Here is a 23,432-nt window from a genome sequence, read left to right on the forward strand (position 1 = left end):
ATCCTTCTTTTGGTCTTTTGGAACTAAGGCCACCAGTATTTCAAGTCTTTCTACAAGAAATGTACTTAAAGGATTAGTCTAATTTTTTTCTTAAAAATGGAGCAATTTGATCTTTACTACTTTTGATAAGTAAAATCTATGATTAAGATATAATTTAAAATTTTTAAAAAACGTAAAAAAATTTAAATTTCATTTCATGAATTGCAAATGTTACTGCAAGGTATTGGATATACTCATAGCATAATGAATATGCATGACTAGGGCATAAGCAGTAAAGGAAAATAAATTAATAAAAAACTTCAGTTTTGCATACGTCAGAACCAAAACAACTATCACAAAACAACTTTACAATCATTAAATGTATGGAATGAAAATCATGAGAAGGATGACTTCTCTCTGCCTGCTGGGAAAAATGTGTTGAACCATTTTCACTGCAAGCCTAAGAGAGTCCCTAGTCTCTGCAAGGAATGAAATCAAGTGGGCTTGACCTTAGCTGATAAAAAGGCTTAAAATATGTTTTAGAGCTTAAAATTTTCAAAACCCAAATACAGTTTCCAAAACCAAAGAGGCAGCTGAGTAAACTTTCAACTTCAGCCATTTTAAAAGCCAAGATTTCTAAGGTTACCAGAAGAACCTCCCTCCACCTACTTCAATTACAACTTCAGCAGTTCTAAGCACAGACACAGCTGCTCACACATTTCTAAACCTATAAATTGCATTCCTTCTCAGAGGGAAAATTAAGTGACTTAAGTGCCAAAGTCTTCGGACAGTATGAGGTATCCTAGAGGTGGACAGAAGCTCAGACTGTGAGGGTGGAAGGACATGGTATAACTAGGAGAAAATCGAGACTGAAGGAGAGAATAATGACCTAGAAATGGCAGTGAAAAGCAAGGTTGTTGCTAGTCATGTTCTCCTTTTTGCCTCTGAAAAAGGGAGGAGGTGTGAGAAGGATTCAGACATGTTGTGAAGGTTTTGCATGCTGCATTATGAAACTCATGGTGGTACAGACTTCTTATAATGTCTGTTAAGAAAAGACAGTTCTTAAATGTCTAGAGTAAATAAGTGGTACCAGCATATTGTTTTGTAGTAGAGGACGTCTGGCTGTTGCCTACATTATAAGATTATTTCATTAATTATTCCAAAGGAACATAACCATACACCTCTATTAGAGAAGAGAGATCGTTTAATTTATGCTAAGGTCCTGAATTTAAACTGTCAGTCTGTCCCTCTCTCTTTCTCTATCTATATGATGCTTAGAAGGGTCTTTAAGGCTTCAGAGAGAAAGTAACAATTGAATTGGACCTTTACATTAGAGTAGGATTTTTGTCTCACACAGGTAAGTAAATAGTCTGGTGGGGCTGGCGTATGAAGTACATGGCAATGAATAATAGTAGGAGAGAGGCTTGAAAAGTTAATTGTGTCATGCTAGAAAGTTTGGGCTTTATCCTGGTGGCAATGAGGAGCCACCAAACTTTTATTTTTTAACTTTTTATTTTGAAAAGGCTTAAAGTCAAAAGAATAGCACAATAAATGCATATCTACCCATCACCTGTATAAACCAATCGCAAACATTTTGCCACATTTGCCTTATTTCTCTATATATGTATTTATTTATAATCCTTTTTACTTTTGCTGAAACATCTGAAAATTAGTTAGACATCCTGATACTTTGCCACTAAAGCCTTCAGCATGTATCTCCTAAGAATACGAGCATTCTTCTATAACCACAATACCATTATCGTACCCAAGAAGTTTAACACCTACACAATTATATGAGCTATTGTGTGGTCCATATTCTAATTACCCAATAGTTTCCTCTGTGGCTGTTTCTCCCCAGTCCAAGATCCAATCAAGGGCCACACATTGCATTTAATTGTGAAGTCTCCTCTAATCTAGAAGAATCCCCCACTGTTCCTTTTTTTCCTTTCATGACACTGACACTTCTTAAGAATCCAGGGTAACAGTCCACAAGGTGACGGGATTCACATTAACCATTTCTGGCAAGAGTGCCACACAGGTCATGCTGTGTGCTTCCCACTGCATCACATCAGGAGGGCTGGGTCAGTTTTTAAGCACAGATTTTTTTTTTTAACATCTTTATTGGAGTATAATTGCTTTACAATGTTGTGTTAGTTTCTGCTGTATAACAAAGTGAATCAGCTATACGTATACATATATCCCCAAATCCCCTCCCTCTTGCGTCTCCCTCCCACCCTCCCTATCCAACCCCTCTAGGTGGTTACAAAGCACCGAGCTGATCTCCCTGTGCAATGCGGCTGCTTCCCACTAGCTATCTGTTTTACATTTGGTAGTGTATATATGTCAATGCTACTCTCTCACTTCGTCCCAGCTTACCCTTCCCCCTCCCCGTGTCCTCAAGTCCATTCTCTATGTCTGCGTCTTTATTCCTGTCCTGCCCCTAGGTTCTTCAGAACCATTTTTTTTTTAGATTCCATAAATATGCATACAGTATTAGCATACAGTATTTGTGTTAGCATACAGTATTTGTTTTTCTCTTTCTGACTTGCTTCACTCTGTATGACAGATTCTAGGTCCACCCACCTCACTACAAATAACTCAATTTCGTTTCTTTTTATGGCTGAGGAATATTCCATTGTATATATGTGCCACATCTTCTTTACCCATTCATCTGTCGATGGGCACTTAGGTTGCTTGCATGTCCTGGCTATTGGAAATAGTGCTTCAATGAACACTGAAGCACAGATTTTTAAGGCATGGAATCAGTTTCCTCATTAGATTTATGTGTTAGATAATTTTGGAAGCAGTGTCAACATCTAGATTTTTTGCCAAATATTTCCAGCAAGTTAGACCAAAAAAAAAAAAAAAATCTGTGGTCTCTCTCTTCAGATATTCTTGACATGATGTTCTTATTCTCCCAGTATATACAGAATAACCTAGTAATCACTTTTACTTTATCAGTCACTGACTATGTCAACTCATGATGGCATAAACATTACCTGATATAATTTGGTTGCAGTCATGCACTGACTAATTCATGATTCCATATACAGAATTAAGAAAAACTCAACAGCATATTAAGCCATTAAATGACACAGAAGTAGAGATGGCTTTGCTATCAACAAAAATGTTAACATAGTTTGCTTTTAGCCAACGCCACTGACCAGACATTATTCTTATTCCAAATGCTACCTTAGAATTCCTAGCTTCAAATATCATATAACATGTCTTATAAGGAGAGTACAGTAAGGGAGAATCTACTTTTTCTTAAAGGAGCTCAAATCAGTACAACAATGAGTAAACAGGACTATCTTCATTAACAGTATTCACTAAAGTAAGGATCTCCCAAATTTGACTCTGTGGTTGATAAAAAACTTTCACACTTACCTCACAGTGTAGTATATATATATTCAATATGTTAAATAGTAAATCTTTTTAAGACTAGTAGATACAATAAATTCCTAGACCCTTAAAAGAAGTTAGTAAAAAAATCATACCTGAGTAAAAATATTATGTGTTTGGCTTAAAATCCACCTGGCATCAGCATCAGGTGCTACTACTAATTTCAAGGTCCCAACATAAACATCAGAACACAAGGTCCAGAAATGCTGTTCCTGTAAACTGTAAACTCCTTGCAACTGCTGCACCTAAAATATAAAGAGCACATATTAACATGAACTCAAGTATAAGTACACCCAACTTAAATCATGCAACACGTCAGTAAACATGGATTCTACTCTCTAATGAAAAAAGTGGCCTGGTGGGGGGGGGGTGGCTTGCATTGATTAACAAATACCTACTGGGTACTTACTATGTGCTGGTACCATGACAGGTGTTTGGGAAATATAAATGAGCACATATCAAAATTTGTGGGGCACAGCTGAGAGAGCGCCTAAGTGAAATTTACATTTTCAAATACAGTTGACCCGAGAACAGCACAGGGGTTAGGGACGCCAGCCCTCCTCTCAGTCAAAAATCTGAGGATGCAACCAACCATGGATCATGCAGTACTGTGGTTATTTACTACTGAAAAATATCCATGTATAAGTAGAACGTGCAGTTCAAACCTGTGTTGTTCAAGGGTCAACTGTACATCGATCAGAAGACAAATACAAATACAAATGAGCTAAGAAATTAGCAAAAAAACAACAAAGTCAACTTAAGAAATAAAAAGGAAGGAAATAAAGGATGGAAATCAATGATCCACAAATTTAGAAATGACAGAGTTCACAATATCAAAAAACTAGTTCTATGAAAAGATTAACGAGCTAGAGAGTCAGTGTTTCGTACGTAATGGGGGCATGTTTTAGACAGGATGATTCTTCATCGTGTACAAGTGTCAGGAACTACAGGATCTTTGCATCCCCAGGACCCAGGGAACTACATGCCAACATATACCCTTCCCCAACTCATGTGACGACCAGAAAAGGGAGGGATGTCTCAAAGTTTTTCCAGTGGCTCCTTAAGTGTTCCACACCCTTAGGTTGACAACCACTGGCAAGACAAACTCTGATGGCGGTAAAAAAATAAAATAAATGAACATGCAATTAAACAAAGTACAAAATGAAAAAGGAAAAGAACTACAAACAACAGATTTTAAAAACCATAAAACAGAATACTATATGAATGTATCAATATGTGAGTGTACAAAATACTACAGCTGAGTAGAATCCAAACACTTCTCACCACCTCTACTGCTGTCAGGCTAGTTGAAGCCACTTTAGTTTGGATTATTATAATACCTTATTAACTGGTCTCTCTATTTCTAGCCTTGTACCTCTTCATCTATTCTCAAAACAGTAGCCCAAGTAAGAATCTGTTACTTTAGATCAGATGCTTTCACTCTGTTCAGAATCCTCCAATAGATTCCCATCTTACTCTGAACAAAAACCAGTGCTTTCACAATAACTTACATGGACCCACATCATGTGGCCCCTTGTTATTTACCTTATTTACCTCATCTCCTACTACTCCTCCCCTTGCTCCCTCTTCCTCAGCTACAGAAGCCTCCTCACCACTCTGAAAAGTCAGGCACACTCCTGCCCCAGGGCATTTGCTATTCCCTCTGCCTGGAGTGTCTTTCCTTCCAGATTTCTGCCTCGCCTACTTTGTTTGGGTCTTGACTCAAATGCCATCTTCTCAGGAGGCCCTTCTACTGTTATTCTATGTAAAACTACATTTCTCTGGTTTGTTTTACTTTTCGGCATATAATGTCGCACACTACATTACTATGTTATTTATATTGTTTCTTGCCTGTCTCCTCTGGCAGAACTCAAGCTCAATAAAGGCAGGGATTTATTTTCGATTTTTATGTTTTGTATCCTCAGCACCTAAAACTGTAAGGACCTAAGCCTGGCCCAAGTAATTGCTCAGTAAGTAGTACATGTATGTATATAAAATGAATATAAATTCAATTTTGGTGTTTGCTTTGGTAACACATATACTAAAATGAGAACGATCAGAGAAGATTAACATGGCCCTTGTGCAAGAATGACATGCAAATTCATGAAGGGTTCCATGGTCATTTCACAATGTACATGTATATCAAAACAACATATTGCACACTTTAAATATACATAATTTTCATTTATCAATTTTACCTCACTAAAGCTGGAAAAAATAATAAAATCAGAAAAGCAACAACAAAAAACACAATTTCAAAAATCTAGACAAAAATGAATAAATTTCTGGAAATACAGAAAATGCTGTAATATAAGAAAAAAACAGAAGATATAAAAGGGCCATTAAAAACTGAAAAGGTAATAAAAGTTCTCTTTCATAAAGCCCCCCCAACCCCCAGTCCCAGAGGGCAGACTTTCAAGAAACTTAAATAACCTCTTAGTTTTGCCAGAAAATAAAAGAGGTGCTATCTCATATAAGAAATAATCTTGATCCCCAACCAGATAAAGACAATAAATCATAAGCTAATTTCTCTTATGAATTAAATAAGCTAACTCCAACAGTATATTAAAAAATAACATATCATGACTACGTTAGGTTTATCCCAAGAGGGAAAGATTAAACATCAGAAACTCTATTACTGTGATTCTTCAATTAGTGAAGCAAAGGAGAAAAATCACATAATCATTTCAATAAAAGCATTACAATTATTTAATAAAATTCAACCCCTATTTATGATTGGAAGGACACTTCCTTAACTTAATAAAAGCTATCTACCCAAAACGTACAGAAAACGCTTAAGGAAAAAACGTTAGATGTATTCCCTTGAAGATCAGGAAAATCTTTACAAAGATGTCCAAATCACCGCTATTGTTCAATATCTCTGTATAGATCTAGAGGAGATGAATTAAGATCAGAACCCAGAAGTTAAAAAGATCTTTATAACAATTACACCAATTTAAAAGAGAAAGAGGTTACTCAGTGAAGGGGCTAACTACCGATTCCTGGAAATAGTCAAGAAGCCGAATGACCAACTGAATGTCGCGAAGGAGATTCTTCCAACAGATAGAAGTCTGGGCCAAATGAATAATAAGATCTTTTTGAATTCTGAGATTCCCTGATTCTTAAGTAATCTATTTGGGCTGTCAATTAAGAAAAAGTTGAACTTATATTTATCAAAAATATTTATTTTTATCAGAATTTGTTGTAGGATCACTTTCTATAAGCTCCAAGACACTTGGTGGGAAATGTGAGACAATAACCATTGTGCCCTTTAAAAAAACTGCTTTTACTAGGGAAAGAAGTCAAGGTGCACTTCCTCTTCCTCTTTCAGGACTCTGATGACACAGTGGTTTGAACCTGATATCCCTCCACACTTTTCTAAATGGAAATGGTATACTGCTAGGGAAACAGCACCCTGACTGAACAGATTTCTTCTACCTCCACAGATATAGCAGTACAAGCACATTCCTGTAGTTATCCTAAAGCATAAGTTAAGGAATGAGTCTTATAGAAACTGGCATTAACTTTACTCGAATTAAAAAAAGTGGGGAAAGTGTAGCTACAGATGAAAATCTGTGTTGCTCTTCCTGCTCGGACAGTGTGGTTTAACAGAAAGAGCATGAGCTTTTAAAGGCAGAATGATATGGATTCGAATCCAGATTCAGCCACTACCATCTGTGACTTTAGATGAGTTACTTAAATCCTCAAACATCAATTTTACTCAATTTTCCTAGCGAAAGGAAGATGAAACTTACCCTGTATGGTTAATGTGAAGAAAAGAAACAATATATGTAAATCACTTAATATAGGGACCAGCTTAGAGTAGGCGTTCAATAAATTGCCCCTTTCTCTTCCACAACTATGCTGACTGGTCCTACCTTAAAATCATAAAACCACAAATGTCAAATGGGCAGCACTTCACTTTCCCTGTCTCAAAAAGGACTATTCTATACCTTCTCTTTTCTCCTCTGGTCTTCTAATTTCTCTGCATGATTACTCTGCCCTGTAAATCAAAGAGAAAATAGAAGCACACAGAAAATCCCTTATCCTGCACCACCAAATCCACCAGTCAGCCCTCATCTCTTTCAGCACTTTCTGTCTTCCCTTGGGGGATACAGTACCCCTGGCTCCTATCTACAATTAATTCCTCCATAGTGCTTTGGGTTCTCTCCTTTTTCACCTTCTCAAGACCTTCATTCCTTCAGCAGGTAGTGAAGTAACCTGCTTCACTACCATACCATCAATTTCTTCCTGTAACACACAGGCTCCAGAACTGCACTGTGCAATACAGAAGTCACTAAACACATGTGACTAAATATATGAAAATGAAATGAAGTTTAAAAATTAGTTGCGCTATAGCTCAAATTATTAAGCTTCAAGTGCTCAATAGCCACATGTTCCTTGTGACTTCCATACTGGGAAATGTAGATTATTGAACATCTCCATTACTGGGGAAAGTTCTATGGGATGCTGTTTTAAAACATCTTATTTTAAAAACAAATTCCCTCACCACTGTTACTATATCTACAGCCAAGCTATCAGCTCATTTCTTTGTTCCCTTTAACAACACTTCTTAAAAAAAGTTGACTGTAACCACTATCTCTACCTCCCCAATTCATTTTCTCCTTAATCTACTATTATCATGCTTTCTCCAAACTCTACTGAAAATGCTTTTATCAAGGCCATTAATGCTGTTCATGATCCCAATCAATGGTCACTTCTCTGTTCCTACTGTAATTGCCTCACAGAAATATTTGGCACCGTTGATTACTTCCTCCTTCAACTTCTTCTGGGTTTTCCAGCTCCCATTCCTGGCTTTCCTGCCTGTGCTCTAAATCTGGAGTGGAAGCTTGACCTAAAGATTAGAGCTTAATCCTCCCAAGGTAACTTTACATAATCCTAATGTTTTAAATGCCAGTCATATACTGATGACTCAAACTCCCCCTAGTTCTCATCAGTCCCTAAAACTCCAGATTTGCATATCCAACCACTTGAGTGACATTTCCCCTAGATGTACAGTAGGCATTTCATTTTTAACATATCCAGAATAGAACTCTTGATTTGGGAGGATTTTCCACCCTCACACCTGCATCAACCTCAACAAATGGTATTAGCATCTACCTAGTTGCGATTCAACACTTTTTCTCCCCTCTGCTAATATAATCCATCTCCAAAAACTTATCCAAAATATCTACTTAGCTCCATTTTCACTTCTACCACTGTAGTCCAGGCCATGATTTTTCAGATTAGAACAGCCTCTTAACTGGTTTTCTTTGCTTTCATTCTCCCTAGAGTTTATTCTCTAATAGCAAGCAGAATAAGCTTTTAAAAACTTACATTTTGTGACACTCTATCTGCCTAAAAGCTTACTAATGCTTCCCAGTGAACAGAATTAAATCTAAACCTCTTAGTAAGACCAAAACCTCTATATGATCTGTCCTCTGCCATTCTCCCCAGCCTTTCCAGCCACTCTTCCCTTTATTATGCTTCAGCCACAATGGCTTTTTTTTTTCCTGTTTTTCAAACACACTAAATTAGTTCCAGTCATAGAACTTTTCGCATTAGCATTTTCCTTTGCTTGGAACACTCTTCTCCAAGATGTTCATGTCTGGCTCCTTCTTGTCAACAAGATTTCAATTTCCTTGAATATGACTTCCTGGATAAATCTGACATAGCCATCCATGTCTCACATGACTTTGTTTTATTTCTATTATAGTAATCATCACTGATATTTTTTATTTATTTATTGTTTAGTGCCTGTGTTTTCCCACCACACCATAAATTCTTTGATAGACACTGACTACCTTATTTACCATTACACCCCTAATACCTTAGAAGAATATATGGCATAAAAGGGGAGCTCACAAAATCTATGCTGAAGAAATGCTTATATCATCTGCCATTTATATTTATATTTTAAAAGAGCTGCTTGATTTCTAGATGAGGACAACTTCTACCACATTTTCTTTAGTGAAGCTCAATATTTTCCAATGATTTTATTCTGGTTCATATAAATGGCATTCATGGTCAGCATTTAGTCTTGGCAGAAATACTAAATTATACACACATGCTACCCATATTTATAAAAGTTATAACCCCTAACAGCTTGGAAACAACCAAAACCCAATGGTTTGGAAGCTTTGAAACTTACCCTCTGATAGCACTGAGGGAGAGTATTTTCCAAAAGGGGAGGAGTTCGCTGCATTAATATTCCAACAGACTCTCTTAAAAGAGGAATAACACTATAGAAAAGGAAGACATCAAACTTATTAAAGCCACATTCTGACAATCCCATCCTGCAAGAAAGTAATAATATACCTCCCAATAGAATATAATAAAGATTTGTCAGAATAATATGAGGAAAAAGAATCCAGCCGTTGCTCCAAATTTTTCATGGGACAAATAAGTTATTCTATAAAGTAAAAGTAAAAGAGCTAAATGAAATGTATCAATGTATGAAACAATAAACACGCTGAATAGTACTGGAGCATCTAAAATTTAAACACAGCAGTCGTTCAACTGTCATTTATAATATGACTTCAAATGGCTAGAATCTTCAAGGATAATCTATAAAGCATATCATGGCCAACTGGTCCTTAACGTTTATCAAATATTTACATTCATTTATCTGAAGAGTACTGTTAAGGAAAATACAAAAAAAATTAATACAGCATATTAAGTTCATTCGTCCAGTGTTTTTCCAACCCGATTATATAACAGTTTTCATTGATTATTAAAAAAAATAGAAGCCTGGATATAATCACAGATCTAGTGAATCAGCACCTCTTGTGATAGGGCCCCAAAATCTGTATGAACTGATGTAATTAGTCCTCAACCAGTATTTGGAAATTATGGCTTTAGGCTACTTGGATGGTTAAATGCACACAAAGCAATTAATAGTGTAATGGTGAGGCTGACTCTAATGCAGTAGTTTTCTAAACCAGCTACATATCAAATTCACCTTAGAGTCTTGTTTGTTGTCATTTCTAACATATTGAATGAGAATCTCTGAGGGAGAGTTGAGGCATCTATGTTATTAAAAAGCTCTCCAGGGGGAGTCCAATGAGTCAGGGGGTGAGGCACTGCTCTATTGCTTGAAGCAGACTCAGAGGGAAGGTCAAGAATAGCTTCATTACACTTAATAGCTTAAGCCAGTTCTTTCTTTTAAACTTGTAGTATCTCAATATTTCTACAGTAAAACCCCTCCTGATTATAGCTATAGGAGATAGAGATAAAAACAAAACAAGACAAAACATATACCTTTTAAGGAAGGTAGAAGGTGAAGTGTACCTTAAAAGATTAGTAGTACTTCTGACAGACAGAAAAGAAAGAGAAGATATTAATGAAGACACAAAGGAACAGGGACAATGCTTGTCTTGTTCACTCTTATATTCCCAAGGAGGCCTAGTAAAGTGCTGGTCACAAAGTGGGCCCACAATAAATACTTGTTGGTTAAATGAATGATAAATGCATAGATATTAGATGTTTTAGAATCTAGATTAAAGAAAGGAAAGGCCCCAGGGAAGAAATTAGGAGACTGTTCCATACTTTGTGTACAGTGATAAGTATTTGGATAGGGAGGGTAAAAACAGGAAGAGAAACAAATAGGAAAATTAAACAGATACTGAGAGATATTGAGATATTTAGAAACTGGTGTCCAGGGAAGCAACACCAAGGGCAAGCTTAGAAAACTAAAAGTGTGGAGAGAATAGCAGTAATGAATATAAAAGCTCAATGTAGACAGGAGTTTAAGTCACATTCAAATGAAATTATTCTTCAGTCAGACAGTGATTTACGAGCCAAGAATAATTGGATGCCACCTTTAATTGCTTCTTCTCCCTTAAAACTCTCATGCTCTAAATCACCGAGTTCTCATGACTTAACATTCTAAACACTTCTAAACTCCATCCCCTCCCTGTCATTCTATTACGTATGTCTACAATAATCTCCATATCACTTCACTTGGATTATTACAACAGCCTCCTAAATGGTCCCTTTACCTCTAGTCTTATTACCTTAAGTCTGCTGTGATAGGCAGCTTTAAAGATGGATCCCAATGACCCCTGCCTCCCTAGCGTTCATGCTCTCGTGTAATCCCTTCCCCTCGAGTGTGGGCTGGATCTAGTGACTTGCTCCTAATGAGTAAAGTATGGCAAAAGTGACAAGATGTCAATTCTAAATTAAAGTACTCTGGCTTCCATCTTGTTCACCCTCCTCTCTCGCTCTCTCACTTGCTTGCTCAAAGCTGCCACGCTATGAGCTGTCCCATGGAGAGGCCCAGGGCAAGGAACTGAGAGATGCCTCTGGAGAGGAACTAAGAACCTCAGTCCAACAGCCCAAAAGAAACTCAATACCGTCAACAACCACTTCAGTGAGCTTGGAAGTGGATTCTCCTCCAGATGAGTACTGGAATGACTGTAGCCGGCTGACACCTTGACTGTTAACTTGTTAGAGACCCTGAGCCAGAGCCCAGTTAGCCACGCTCAGGTTCCGGAACCAAGGCAAAGATAATAATGTGTGTTATTTCAGCTACGAGGTTTTTGTGTTAAGTTCTTATGCATTCATAGATAACTAATATAACCATTCTTTACAAAAGCCATTAGACTAATCTACCTAAAATCAGTATCTGACTCTATTCCTTCCCCATTTAAAAAAAATCCATTAAGAGCTCCCTACTGCCTAGGGGATTAAGTGTAAGCTCTTTCACATGGTATATTTTTTTGATCTGCCCTCCTCGGGCTTCACTTCCTATCATTTTTGCTTCACATTTTAAGCTCTCTAAAACGTAAGCATGTTTGTACTTCACTTTCTGCTGTTTTTCCTTTCATGCTCTAGCTCATGCTGTAACCTCTCTAGAATGTCCCTAAACTGCCCTGTAATCTGGCTTCTATTCCTTCTTTAAAATCTCAAGTGTCACCCCTTTTAGGGTATATTCCCTGATCCCAAACTGTCCTCCAAACTGTATAAATGTCCTCTCTGTGCTCCTGTAAAAAATCTGTGATACCTGTGTTAACACTGGAGGAAAAATGGGTGGGAAGCAACTGGAATCGGGGTTAAGGATTTTGACAGTGAAAGAACATCGGTTATTCCTTCATCTAACCTGAAGAGTAGTGTCTGTTTCTATCTACTGTGCTGTTATTAAATAGGTGAGGACACCCTGGATTTACCAAAAAGGCAAAGAAAAACAACACAGTAGAATAATAAGGCATAATTCAACCATTACATTTTTTCTTTCCTCTCTCCATCCTCATTTCTCAGGAAAAAGAAAGGATCAGTCACTAAATGTTTCTATATATCTAATTTACACAATTTTTATGTTTTCCTACTTTCCTTATTGTACTTCTCAGAAAATGAGGCACAAAAATGGTTCCCCTAGAATAACTGTTTGAGAATAAGTTTTAAAAAATTTTTTATACAGCAGGTTCTTATTAGTTATTTATTTTATACATATTAGTGTATATATGTCAATCCCAATATCCCAAATCATCACATCACCACCCCCCCGACAATAAGAAAAGTTTTTCCATGTGCCCACTAAATTTAGCTATTTTGATCATTTCTTCTCCAATCTTTATCTCAAGAAACTCCTAATAATCTGGAGATATCTGAGGTGGAACAATCACTCAAATGTAAATCATGAGACTTGGGGTTCTAATTCTGCCATTAAATAGCTTCAGGCAAATAGTATAACATTCCAGAGCATCAGTTTTCTCATCTATAGAATGAGGAAGTAGATTAAATATCTAGGCAGTTTCTTCCATCTTTAATTTATTTTCATTCAATAAGAAAAAAAAAGGTCAATCTACAAGGAATACTAAGAGAGAATATATTTGGAAATGAAAGAAAATATAAGTTGCCTTTATATTCTAAATAGCAACAACAATGCACAACAGCATCATCAAATAAGATACACTCTGCAAATGAATTTAATCTATTACTAATTAGGTAATCCTGCAAATGGATTTTATTACACAATCAATACAAATAAGCAATAATTAAGCACTACATGCTTTGCTTGGCATCAGATTTTCTCGAATCAGATGGAATCTTGCTCTAGAGTTGTGGAAATGGAGACCTAGTGCACCAAAGTAACTTGCCCAAGGACATAGCTAGTGAATGGGAGAGCTAGAATAATAAGAACAGGTCTTTTGACTCCAAACTCAATTTTGAAAAGTTCAAGTCAACATTTACTATATGCCTACCATGTGCCAGACATGTGCTAGGCACCAGAAATAAAAAGATAAATAATACACAATGCCTTACCTCAAAGAAATTCACAACTATTGAAAAAGCCTGTAGAGATCAATGGAAATCAGGCAACAAACACTTATTTAGGACCCACCATTTGCAGGAAGGCACATATGAATTCAAAACAACTGTAGATTAAAAGCCTGTATCCAATTTCACTTCCCATGAACTTTTGGTGAACGGTTTTTTTATTAGTATGTTGACAACTTACTTTTAAACATACCTTTAAAAATAAAAAGTATAACTTTCAAAATAAAGTGGGGGAAAAAGGAATAGAAGAGAACATGGACTCTACTGTAACAGAAGGCATGCAATATGAGCAATGATATTACTTAAGCAATAGTTGTAAAATATCACCTTGCAAACAACTTTTAAAATATTTATTGTCTTAGAATACCTAGGGCTAGTCTAGCTTTCCCTGCAAAGAGCTAAAACACAATTAATATAAAAGAGTTGAGTCCAATCTAAAATAATCCTTAAGGAGATCAGCTTTAAAACATTAAAGACATTCCCTTAATACAGTCTCTTAATAAGTCACCCAAAATAACCATCTACAAATTTATCCAAACCTTTGTTCAAATTTTTGTGTTAACCCACGTGTGTTGCCTTTCAAAGACTGCTACGCTCTTGTAAGAACAACAACAATAACAACAACTAGTATGGCCCTTTTTCTCCTAAAGTTTACTTTCACCTGTGGCACTTACTTTGAGGATTCTAGAACTGGTGAAGTTCCATGATCACAGATTACACACTATTAGAGTTAACAGAGGGGACTTCCCTGGTGGCACAGTGGTTAAGAATCCGCCTGCCAACACAGGGGACACAGGTTCAAGCCCTGGTCTGGGAAGATCCCACATGCCGCAGAGCAACTAAGCCCATGCACCACAACTACTGAGCCTGCGCTCTAGAGCCTGCGAGCCACAACTACTGAGCCCACGTGCCACAACTACTGAAGCCCGTGCGCCTAGAGCCCATGCTCCTCAACAAGAGAAGCCACCACAACGAGAAGCCCGCACACCACAACGAAGAGTAGCCCCCGCTCGCCGCAACTGGAGAAAGCCCACGAGCAGCAAAGAAGACCCAACACAGCCAAAAATAAATAAATAAATTTATAAAAAAAGAATTAACAGAGAATTTAGAGATCACTCATTTTAACACAATTCAAGAACCATAATGCAGATAAATATTTTAATAATAAAATTAATGTTAGAAGCAAGCATCTATTTTAAAATAACTAAATAAAAGATATAACTGATATGTATTAGGAAATAATATATAGAGAGTGTACCAACAGGTTCTTACTGATTTTGTTATACTATAAAATTTGGAATGGTTGCCTACTTAGGTAGAATTTTAATAAAATATTTACATTCAACAGCAGCAAGCATTTCACCAAAGCACATGGAAGCATCACACTAATTTTCTCCAATAATAATTTTAAAATATTGTTAAGAATTTCAGATGTAGGAGCTATATAACTAGGTTATGAAACTGGGGTGGGGAGAAAAAGGTGCTTGCTAAATCACATGGTGATAAGCAATTTAGAACCAAAGCCAATTTCTATAACAATCTCAGAGGTCATAAAAATGTAAAAGAAACCTGTAGAAACTCTATTTTTGCTCTTTAAAAATTGTGTTTAGCTCAGGAGTTTACGCCCATATTTTTCTGATTAACTATTGTAATAGGGAATCATAAAATAGATTTTAGCATGGATCTATCTAGCCATAATGAAAGGATATGGGGAAAAAGACAAACTCAGCAAATTCCTGACTGAGCTAAGACTTAGAGCTGCATCCAAACCCAGAAAGTAAGCATTTGGAAACAATTAGAGGTTCACTTCTGGTTGACTAACTCAATTCTAGCTTTAACAGTGAAATAGCATTTTCCTAGCATATATAAAAAGAATGAGTCATTAGGTACATGAGTTCACCAGTAAAACATGGTAATAGTTTTATTCCTCAAAACCTGAAGATAAATCAAATTTACAATCATACACTTAAAATTAATATGAAAGCTTAAATGTTAGCAGATTAAATAAGCAACAGTTATTACTCTTTATTGCCAGTAACTTTGTAAATGAAAAAATACTAAATCTTACTTCAAAAGCAGCATATTTAGTGAGTCTCACCATTTCAACAGTACATAAAATTATCTAGCAATAATTATAAACAAACCAAACCAAAGAAAAGGGTATACATTATGAAAACTTTTGAAGAACAGACTGGTGACAATCATAATAATTAACAATAAAAAATTTCAGAGAGTTGAAACTATTACTTAGATCTGAGAATAAATATTAATAATAATTAAAAAATAATTACTGATTCAACTTTTTTGAATTGGCTAATGGGCTTAAGTCCTCCTGCATATTACCAGTGGTTCTTATAATCTACAAGCGTATAGGTAGCTGTACTTTATAAAAGAACCCGTAAATTTAAAGGTCTAGTATATATCATATACTCGAAAATGTTTAGTGGACAAAAAAAACCAAAGAAAATTGGCCCCCCAAAGCAATGTATTCTGCATTCAGACATGGTGGTCCTATGACAAGCTGTAAATATGCAGTCATATTTACACAAATACAATGATTCCGTAGTAAAAAACAATTACCCATTAACCCAGAATTTCATGAGCCTAATATAGAACAGATAACCCAGAACCACAGGAATTGTGGTTCGCCTTATAATTATTCTGAGTTTCTGAAACCTATGGTTTAAATCAACGCATATTTACAGAGTACCTACTTTACTCAATAACGGAGACAGTAAGATATCCTAAAATACCCCTAGAACTTAGAGCCAAAGTCATGAAAAGGTCACTCTTTTCCTTAAACTTCTGGAACTTAGTTATAACACTTAATGCATTTGGTCTTTGGGCTGAAACCATTAGTAAATAATGTCGTTAGTAAATAGTAATGTCTTTGTTTAGACAACACTTAATAGTTTTTAAAGTATTTAATAAATTTTTTCCAATTTGATCCTCACAACAACCTTAAGTAACTTTCAGAAAATGCTGGAATCACAGATGTAAGCAAGATCATAAGAGATCATTTAGGCCAACCCCCTCATTTTACAGAAAAGAAAACCATCTCAGAGAGATTAAGACAACTTGTTCTTTGTTACACACTGGTAAGTGGCAGAGTTGGGTGGGATAACTCCAAGACTAAAGCTCTCTGCACTACACTGCAGAGTCTCATCATGATTGAGTCCTCTGGAGTCAGAGACCATATTATATTCTTTTAATTCCCAGTGCCCAGCACAGTGTATGGAATATAATAAGTGCTTGACATATGTCTGCTGAATGCATAGTCTATTTTAAAATTTCAAACACTAGAGGAAGATTATTAAAATGTAAAACATCCCTTGTTTGACATGACTTTCAACCCTTCACAATAACAGCTAAATAACAAAACAAGAAAAGAGCCCCTCAATTTAGTCATTTCCCCAAAAGAATCTCCAATAAATAGAAGCAAAAGTATCTTATTCTCTATTCAAGTATAGGTGAGAAAGAGTTAATTACACTTAGGCAGAAGCAATCAACATTCCCAGCTCTTGATGTGCAATTTGTTATCTTAATAAAGTCTCTTTATTCTAATGAATAAGAATATTCTCATAAATAAGAAACTAAAATCACACCAACAATATAAAGTAAAAAAAAAATTACTAAGTGACACATATGTATCCATGAAGAGCAAAGGTGCAAATAAATAAGAAAAATGAATGAAAATTCATAATACCCTGTCAAGAGGGAGGGAAATGGGGAAAAACAATGGAATAAAAGAAGTAAGAAGAGAGGACTTCCCTGGTGGCGCAGTGGTTAAGAATCCACCTGCCAATGCAGGGGACATGGGTTCGAGCCCTGGTCCGGGAAGATTCTACATGCCGCGGAGCAACTAAGCCCGTGTGCCACAACTACTGAGCTTGCACTCTAGAGCCCATGAGCCACAACTACTGAAACCATGTGCCACAATTACTGAAGCCTGCGTGCCTAGAGCCTGTGCTCTGCAACAAGAGAAGCCACCGCAACGAGAAGCCCATGCACTGCAATGAAGAATAGCCCCCGCTCACTGCAACTAGAGAAAGCCCGCGCACAGCAACGAAGACCCAAGGCAGCCAAAAATAAATAAATAATTTTTTTAAAAAAAGGAAAAGCAGGGGCTTCCCTGGTGGCGCAGTGGTTGAGAGTACGCCTGCCGATGCAGGGGACACGGGTTCGTGCCCCGGTCCGGGAAGATCCCACATGCTGCGGAGCGGCTAGGACCGTGAGCCATGGCTGCTGAGCCTGCGCGTCCGGAGCCTGCGCGTCCGGAGCCTGTGCTCCGCAACGCGAGAGGCCACAACAGTGAGAGGCCCAAGTACCGCAAAAAAAAAAAAAAAGGAAAAGCAGAGAAAAAGGTGAAAGGATTAAAAAAAAAAAGAAAAAGACGAGGACAAAGAGCACCACAAGATATACATAGTTTTGAGAGAAGACTGGAATAAATCTTCTTATTCTTATTAAATATGGTAACGTTTGTATTGAAAAGATCATGAGACTTGGAGGTACCACCCCATTACCTCTGCAACTCACTGAAAGCAGTGGCGAGGCTAAGATGGACAAAGGCAGGAGATGACGCTCTTTAAGGAAATCTGCATTTTAAAAAGTACAGAATTGAAGAAACAGGATTTTATTTAGGAAAACCAGATAAGAGGGCAAGAAATATTTATTAATCACTTCAGTGATCACAAGTTTTAACTCAGAACAAAAAGGCCTTAAGATCAGCACGAAAAATCCAAGAGGAATGGGACCAGAGTGCTGATCAAATACCTAGGTTCTACAAGGCTATTAGGAAACTGAGCTAAACAGTGTCTATCTGGTTTTAGGTTAAGCAATTAACACACAATGCTTGCCAAGTGGCAGGTCTGTTCTAGGCTTGGTATACCTTAACCTATTTAATCCACATATAGCAAATTATGAGGAAGATACAACTATCATTGCCACTTTAAAGATGAAAAATTGAGGCTAAGTGGCTTGTCCAAGGTCACACAGATAAAAAGTAGAAACAGGATTTGAACCCAGGCAGTTTTGCTCCACAGTAAATGCTCTTAACTTCTCTGCAAGACTCCTTCCAACTAAGTCATCAGGGTGGCTTTGCGAGTGCTCCCAAAACACCTTTACCCAAAGGAGAATTCTGACATTAGGAAATGCTGACCTTCAAAGTGTATAGGAGGCCTGGACCACAAAAAGAAATTTAAAAGCTCTGGAAAAGATGATCAGTAATAACAATATGAAAGTTTTCTGCCATCTGAGAGCTGACTGGTAAAGTCAAAAGTTGAACAGAAGCAAACCCCTGACACCTAGTTTCTGTTCTGGACCCATCCTCAATGATAACTTCCAAAGTCACATGTCTGAGAAGCAAACCTAACATAGGAAATGAAAAGCAAAGGAAAAAGTACTCTTATTTGCTTACCCAAATTAAGCTTAAAATACCACTGTGAGAGTATAATTTTTATTAAATATCTCAAAGTAGGTTTCTAATTGCTACAGTGCTATATTGGATGCTGACTACATTAAAATATTTAGTTACTGAGGTAGGAATAGAAATCATGTTTTCAAAGGATAAACTAAGCAAGAGAACAGAGTAACAAGTGCAGACTATACCTAGTGGTGGAGAATTTCAAATTAATTACACACAAATTAACAATGAACAATGAATAATCAAAGGGACGAATAGTTTTTCTTTTGGCAGGAGTAAATTAAGAGTAGAAAAAACTTAATATGCTTTCAAGCTTTTAAATTTTACTTTTATTTTTTTAAAGGCTAAAAATGTCTATGACTCCGAAGTCAAAAGTATATTTAAAATATACTTCAAAGTCTCACTTCTAATCCCTTCCCTCTGCCTAGAGGTAACTATATTTATCATATTTGTTTTTGGTTTATTCTTTGTGTTTCTTTTCAAAATTATAAGAAAACATGCAGATTATATGTGTATCTCTTCTCCTTATGGAAAAGGTAATAGTGCTACTTTTTGCCTACCTTATGCTATACTCCTATATATCATTTGCTACATATCAAGTGCTATTTTGTTTTCTTAACAATACATCTTGAAAATAACACCACATTACCATATAGAGATATTCCTTATTCTTTATTATTATTATTACGGTAAAAAACATGTAACACTAAATTTATCATCTTAACCATTTTTAAATATATAGTTCAGTAGTGTTAAGTAACATTGTTGTGCAAAAGATCTCTAGAACTTTTTCACACTGCAACACTGAAACTCTTTACCCATTAAACACTATAATTCCCATCCCTCCTGCCCCAGCCCTTGGCAACCACCTTTCTACTTTGTTTCCACAATTTTAACTACTTTATATATTTCATATGAGTAGACTCATACAATATTTGCTCTTTGGGATTGGATTATTTAGCTTAGCATAATGTCCCCGAGTTTCATCCATAATGTAGTGTGTGACAGACCTTCCTTCTTTTTAAAGGCTACATAATATTCCATTGTATGTATGTACATTTTCTTTATCCATTCATTTGTTGACAGATATCTGGGTTACTTCTACCTCTTGGCTATTGTGAATAATGCTGCAATGAACATGGATATATGAATATCTTTTTGTGATCCTGCTCTGAGTTCTTTTGGACATGTACCCAGAAGTGGAATTGCTAGATCATATGGTACTCTATTTTTAACTTTCCATAACGGTGGCATCATTTTACATTCCTATTAACAGTGCACAAAGGCTCCAAATTCTCCACATCCTTGCCAACACTTATTATCTATTCTTTTGATAGTAGACATCCTGATGGGTGTGAGGTGATGTCTTATCATTTTGATTTGCATTTCCCTAGTGATTAGTAACACTGAGCATCTTTTTACGTGCCTATTGGCCAGGTGTAAATCTTCTTTGGAGAAATGTTTATTAAAATCCTTTGCTTATTTTTAAATTGGTTTATTTTGTTGTTGTTGTTGAGTTGTAGACTTTCCTTGTATATTCTGAATATTAACATCTTACAAGATATATATGACTTGCAATTATTTGCTCCAATTCCATAGGTTGCCTTTTCACTCTGCTGATTGTTCCTTTTGATGAGCTGAAGTTCTTAAGCTTGGTAAAGTCCAATTTGTCTATTTTTTGCCTGTCTTCTTTGGTTAGTATCCAAGAAATCATTCCTAAAACCAATATTCTGAAACTTTTCTCCTAGGAGAAAAGTTTTTGTCTAGGAGTTTAATAGTTTTAGATCATATGTTTAAGGTCTTTAATCCATTTTGAGTTAATTTTTTTATGTGGTGTAAAGTAAGGGGCCAACTTCATTATTTTGCATGTGGATATCCATTTTCTCAAAACCATTTGTTGAGGAGACTGCTTTATCCCCATTGTGTAGTCCAGGCACCCCTGTCAAAAATCATTTGGCTATATATATGCAAATGTTTACTTCTGGGCTCTTTATTCAGTTTACTGGTCTATATATCTGTCTTTATGCCAGGACCACACCATCTAAATTACTGTTTCTTTGTTGTTATGTTTTGAAATCAGGGAGTGTAAGGCCTCCAACTTTGTTCTTCTTTCTTAAGATTGTTTTGGCTATCATAGTCTCTTCACATTCCATACAAGTTTTAGTATTTTTTAAAAATCTATTTCTGAAAAAAAAAATGTCATTAGGATTTTGATAGGGATTGCACTGAATCTGACTTTGGGCAGCATACACATTTCAACAATATTGAAGTCTTCTGATCCATGCATGAGATGTCTTTCCATTTATTTATATCTTCTTTGATTTCTTTTAGCAATGCTTTATGGTTTACAATGTACACATGTTTCACCTCCTTGGTGGAATTTATTCTTAAGTATTTTATCCTTTTTGGTGCTATGGTAAATGGGATTGTTTTTAAATTTTCCTTTTCTGATTGGTCATTGTTATTATATAAGAATGCAACTGGGTTTTGAGTGCTGATTTTGTATTCTGCAACTTTGCTGAATTCTTTTATTAGTTCTAACAGTTTTTGTGTGTATGTGTAATCTAGGATTTTCTACATATAAGATCATGTCATGTGTGAACAGGGATAATTGTAATATTTCTTTTCCAATTTGTATGCCTTTTCTTTTTCTTGTCTGATTGCTCTGGCTAGAACTTTCAGTACTATGGCAAATGGTAGTGGGAAAATTGGGCATCCTTGCCTTGTTCTTGATCTTGGAGGAAACGTTTTCATTCCTCCCCAGGTGTGGGTTTTTCACATATGGCTTTTATTATGTTGAAGTAGTTTCCTTCTAGTCTTGGTTTGTTAGTGTTTTTAATCATGAAAGGGTGTTGAATTTTGTCACTTTTCTGCATTGTTTGAGATGACCACATCTTTTCTTCCTTCATTTTGTTCATATGGTGTATAATACTGATTGATTTTCATTATGTTGAACCATCCTTACGTTCCAAGTATAAATCTCCCCTAGTCATGGTGTATGATGCTTTTAATGTGCTATTGAACTTGGTTTGCTACTGTTTTGCTTAGGATTCTTAAATCAACACTCATCAGGGATACTGGGTCTATAGTTTTCCTGTTGTGTCTTTGTCTGGTTTTGATATCCAGTTAATGCTGGCCTCATGAGTTTGGGATTCTCCTCTCCTCTTCAATTCTCTAGAATAGTTTGAAAAGAACTGGTACTAACACTTCTTTAAATTTTTGGTAAGATTCACCAGTGAAACCGTCTGATCCTGGGCTTTTCTTTGTTGAGAGTTTTTCGATTACTGCTTCAATCTCCTCACTAATAATAGGTTTGTTCACATCTTTAAAATTTCTTCATGATTCAGCAGTGGTAGGTTGTATGTTTCTAGAAATTTATCAATTTCTTCTAGGTTATCCAATTTGTTGGCATACAACTGTTCATAGTAGTCCCCTATAGTTCTTTTTATTTCTGTGATATCAGTTGTAATATCTCCTATTTCATTTCCTATTTTAGATATTTGAGTCTTTTTTTTTCTTAGGTGGTCTAGCAAAGTTTTATCAATTTTGTTGATCTTTTCAAAAACCCAACTCTAGGTTTTGTTGACTTTTTTCTATTGTTTTTCTATTCTCTATTTATCTCTGCTCTAACCTTTAGTATTTCCTTCCTTCTGCTGACTTCGAGTTTAGTTTGTTCTTTTTCTAGCTCCTTGAGTTGTAAGGTTAGGTTGTTGACCTGAGATCTTTCTTTCCTTTTTAAAAAATGTATGTGTTTATAGCTATGAACTTCCCTCTTTGTACTGCTTTTGCTGAATCCCATATGTTTTGGTATGTTGTGTTTTTATTTGTTTTCATTTGTCTCCATATATTTTCTAAATTCTCTTGTGATTTCTTCCTTGATCCATTGGTTGTTAAAGAGCCTGTTGTTTAATTTCCACATATTTTTGGATTTTCAAGTTTTCCTTCTGCTATTGATTTCTAGTTTCATTCCACTGTGGTCAGAGAAAATATTTTATATAATTTCAATGTTCTAAATTTTGTTAGGACCTCTTTTGTGACATGACATATCTTCTTTCTGGGAGAATGTTCCATGTGCGCTTGAGAAGAATGTGTATTCTGCTGTAGTTGGGTCAGGCTCAACAACAACCTGTTAGGCCCAACTGGTCTATAGTGTTCAAGTCTTCTCTTTCCCTATTGAGTCTCTAATGAATGACAGATTGATTTCCTAGTTCCTCTAAGGTACTGAAGTCTCCTACTATTACTATGTTGCTGTCTATTTCTCCCTTTTTGTCAATGTTTGCTTTATATATTTGGGTGCTCTCATGTTAGCAGCATATGTATTTACAATTGTTATATCTTCCTGGTGAATTGA

General features: G+C 36.1%; 1 protein-coding gene and 1 non-coding gene across 6 annotated transcripts in view; one reads left to right on the top strand and one right to left on the bottom strand.

The window, feature by feature from the left end:
* Positions 1-23,432, bottom strand: part of SLC30A7 (solute carrier family 30 member 7) — an 82,632-nt gene that overhangs the window by 11,938 nt on the left and 47,262 nt on the right. For 4 of the 5 annotated variants that reach the window (XM_089918977.1, XM_022584217.3, XM_089918970.1 and 1 more), the window contains 2 exons: positions 9,533-9,623; positions 3,477-3,626 (listed from right to left, as the gene is read on the bottom strand). In XM_089918977.1, coding sequence (XP_089775103.1) covers positions 3,477-3,626; positions 9,533-9,623 — 241 coding nt within the window. The remainder of the gene's footprint in view (positions 1-3,476; positions 3,627-9,532; positions 9,624-23,432) is intronic. The other variant, XR_002646109.3, reaches the window with a different exon arrangement.
* On the top strand, positions 5,399-5,504 carry LOC115801899 (U6 spliceosomal RNA). Its single transcript, XR_004022257.1, has one exon. It is a non-coding gene; the product is annotated as a U6 spliceosomal RNA (small nuclear RNA).

This window comes from Delphinapterus leucas, chromosome 1 (genome assembly GCF_059928025.1).
Source record: "Delphinapterus leucas isolate spDelLeu-1000000601 "Yukka" chromosome 1, BTC_Dleu_Yukka2, whole genome shotgun sequence".
Classification (NCBI taxonomy): domain Eukaryota; kingdom Metazoa; phylum Chordata; class Mammalia; order Artiodactyla; family Monodontidae; genus Delphinapterus; species Delphinapterus leucas.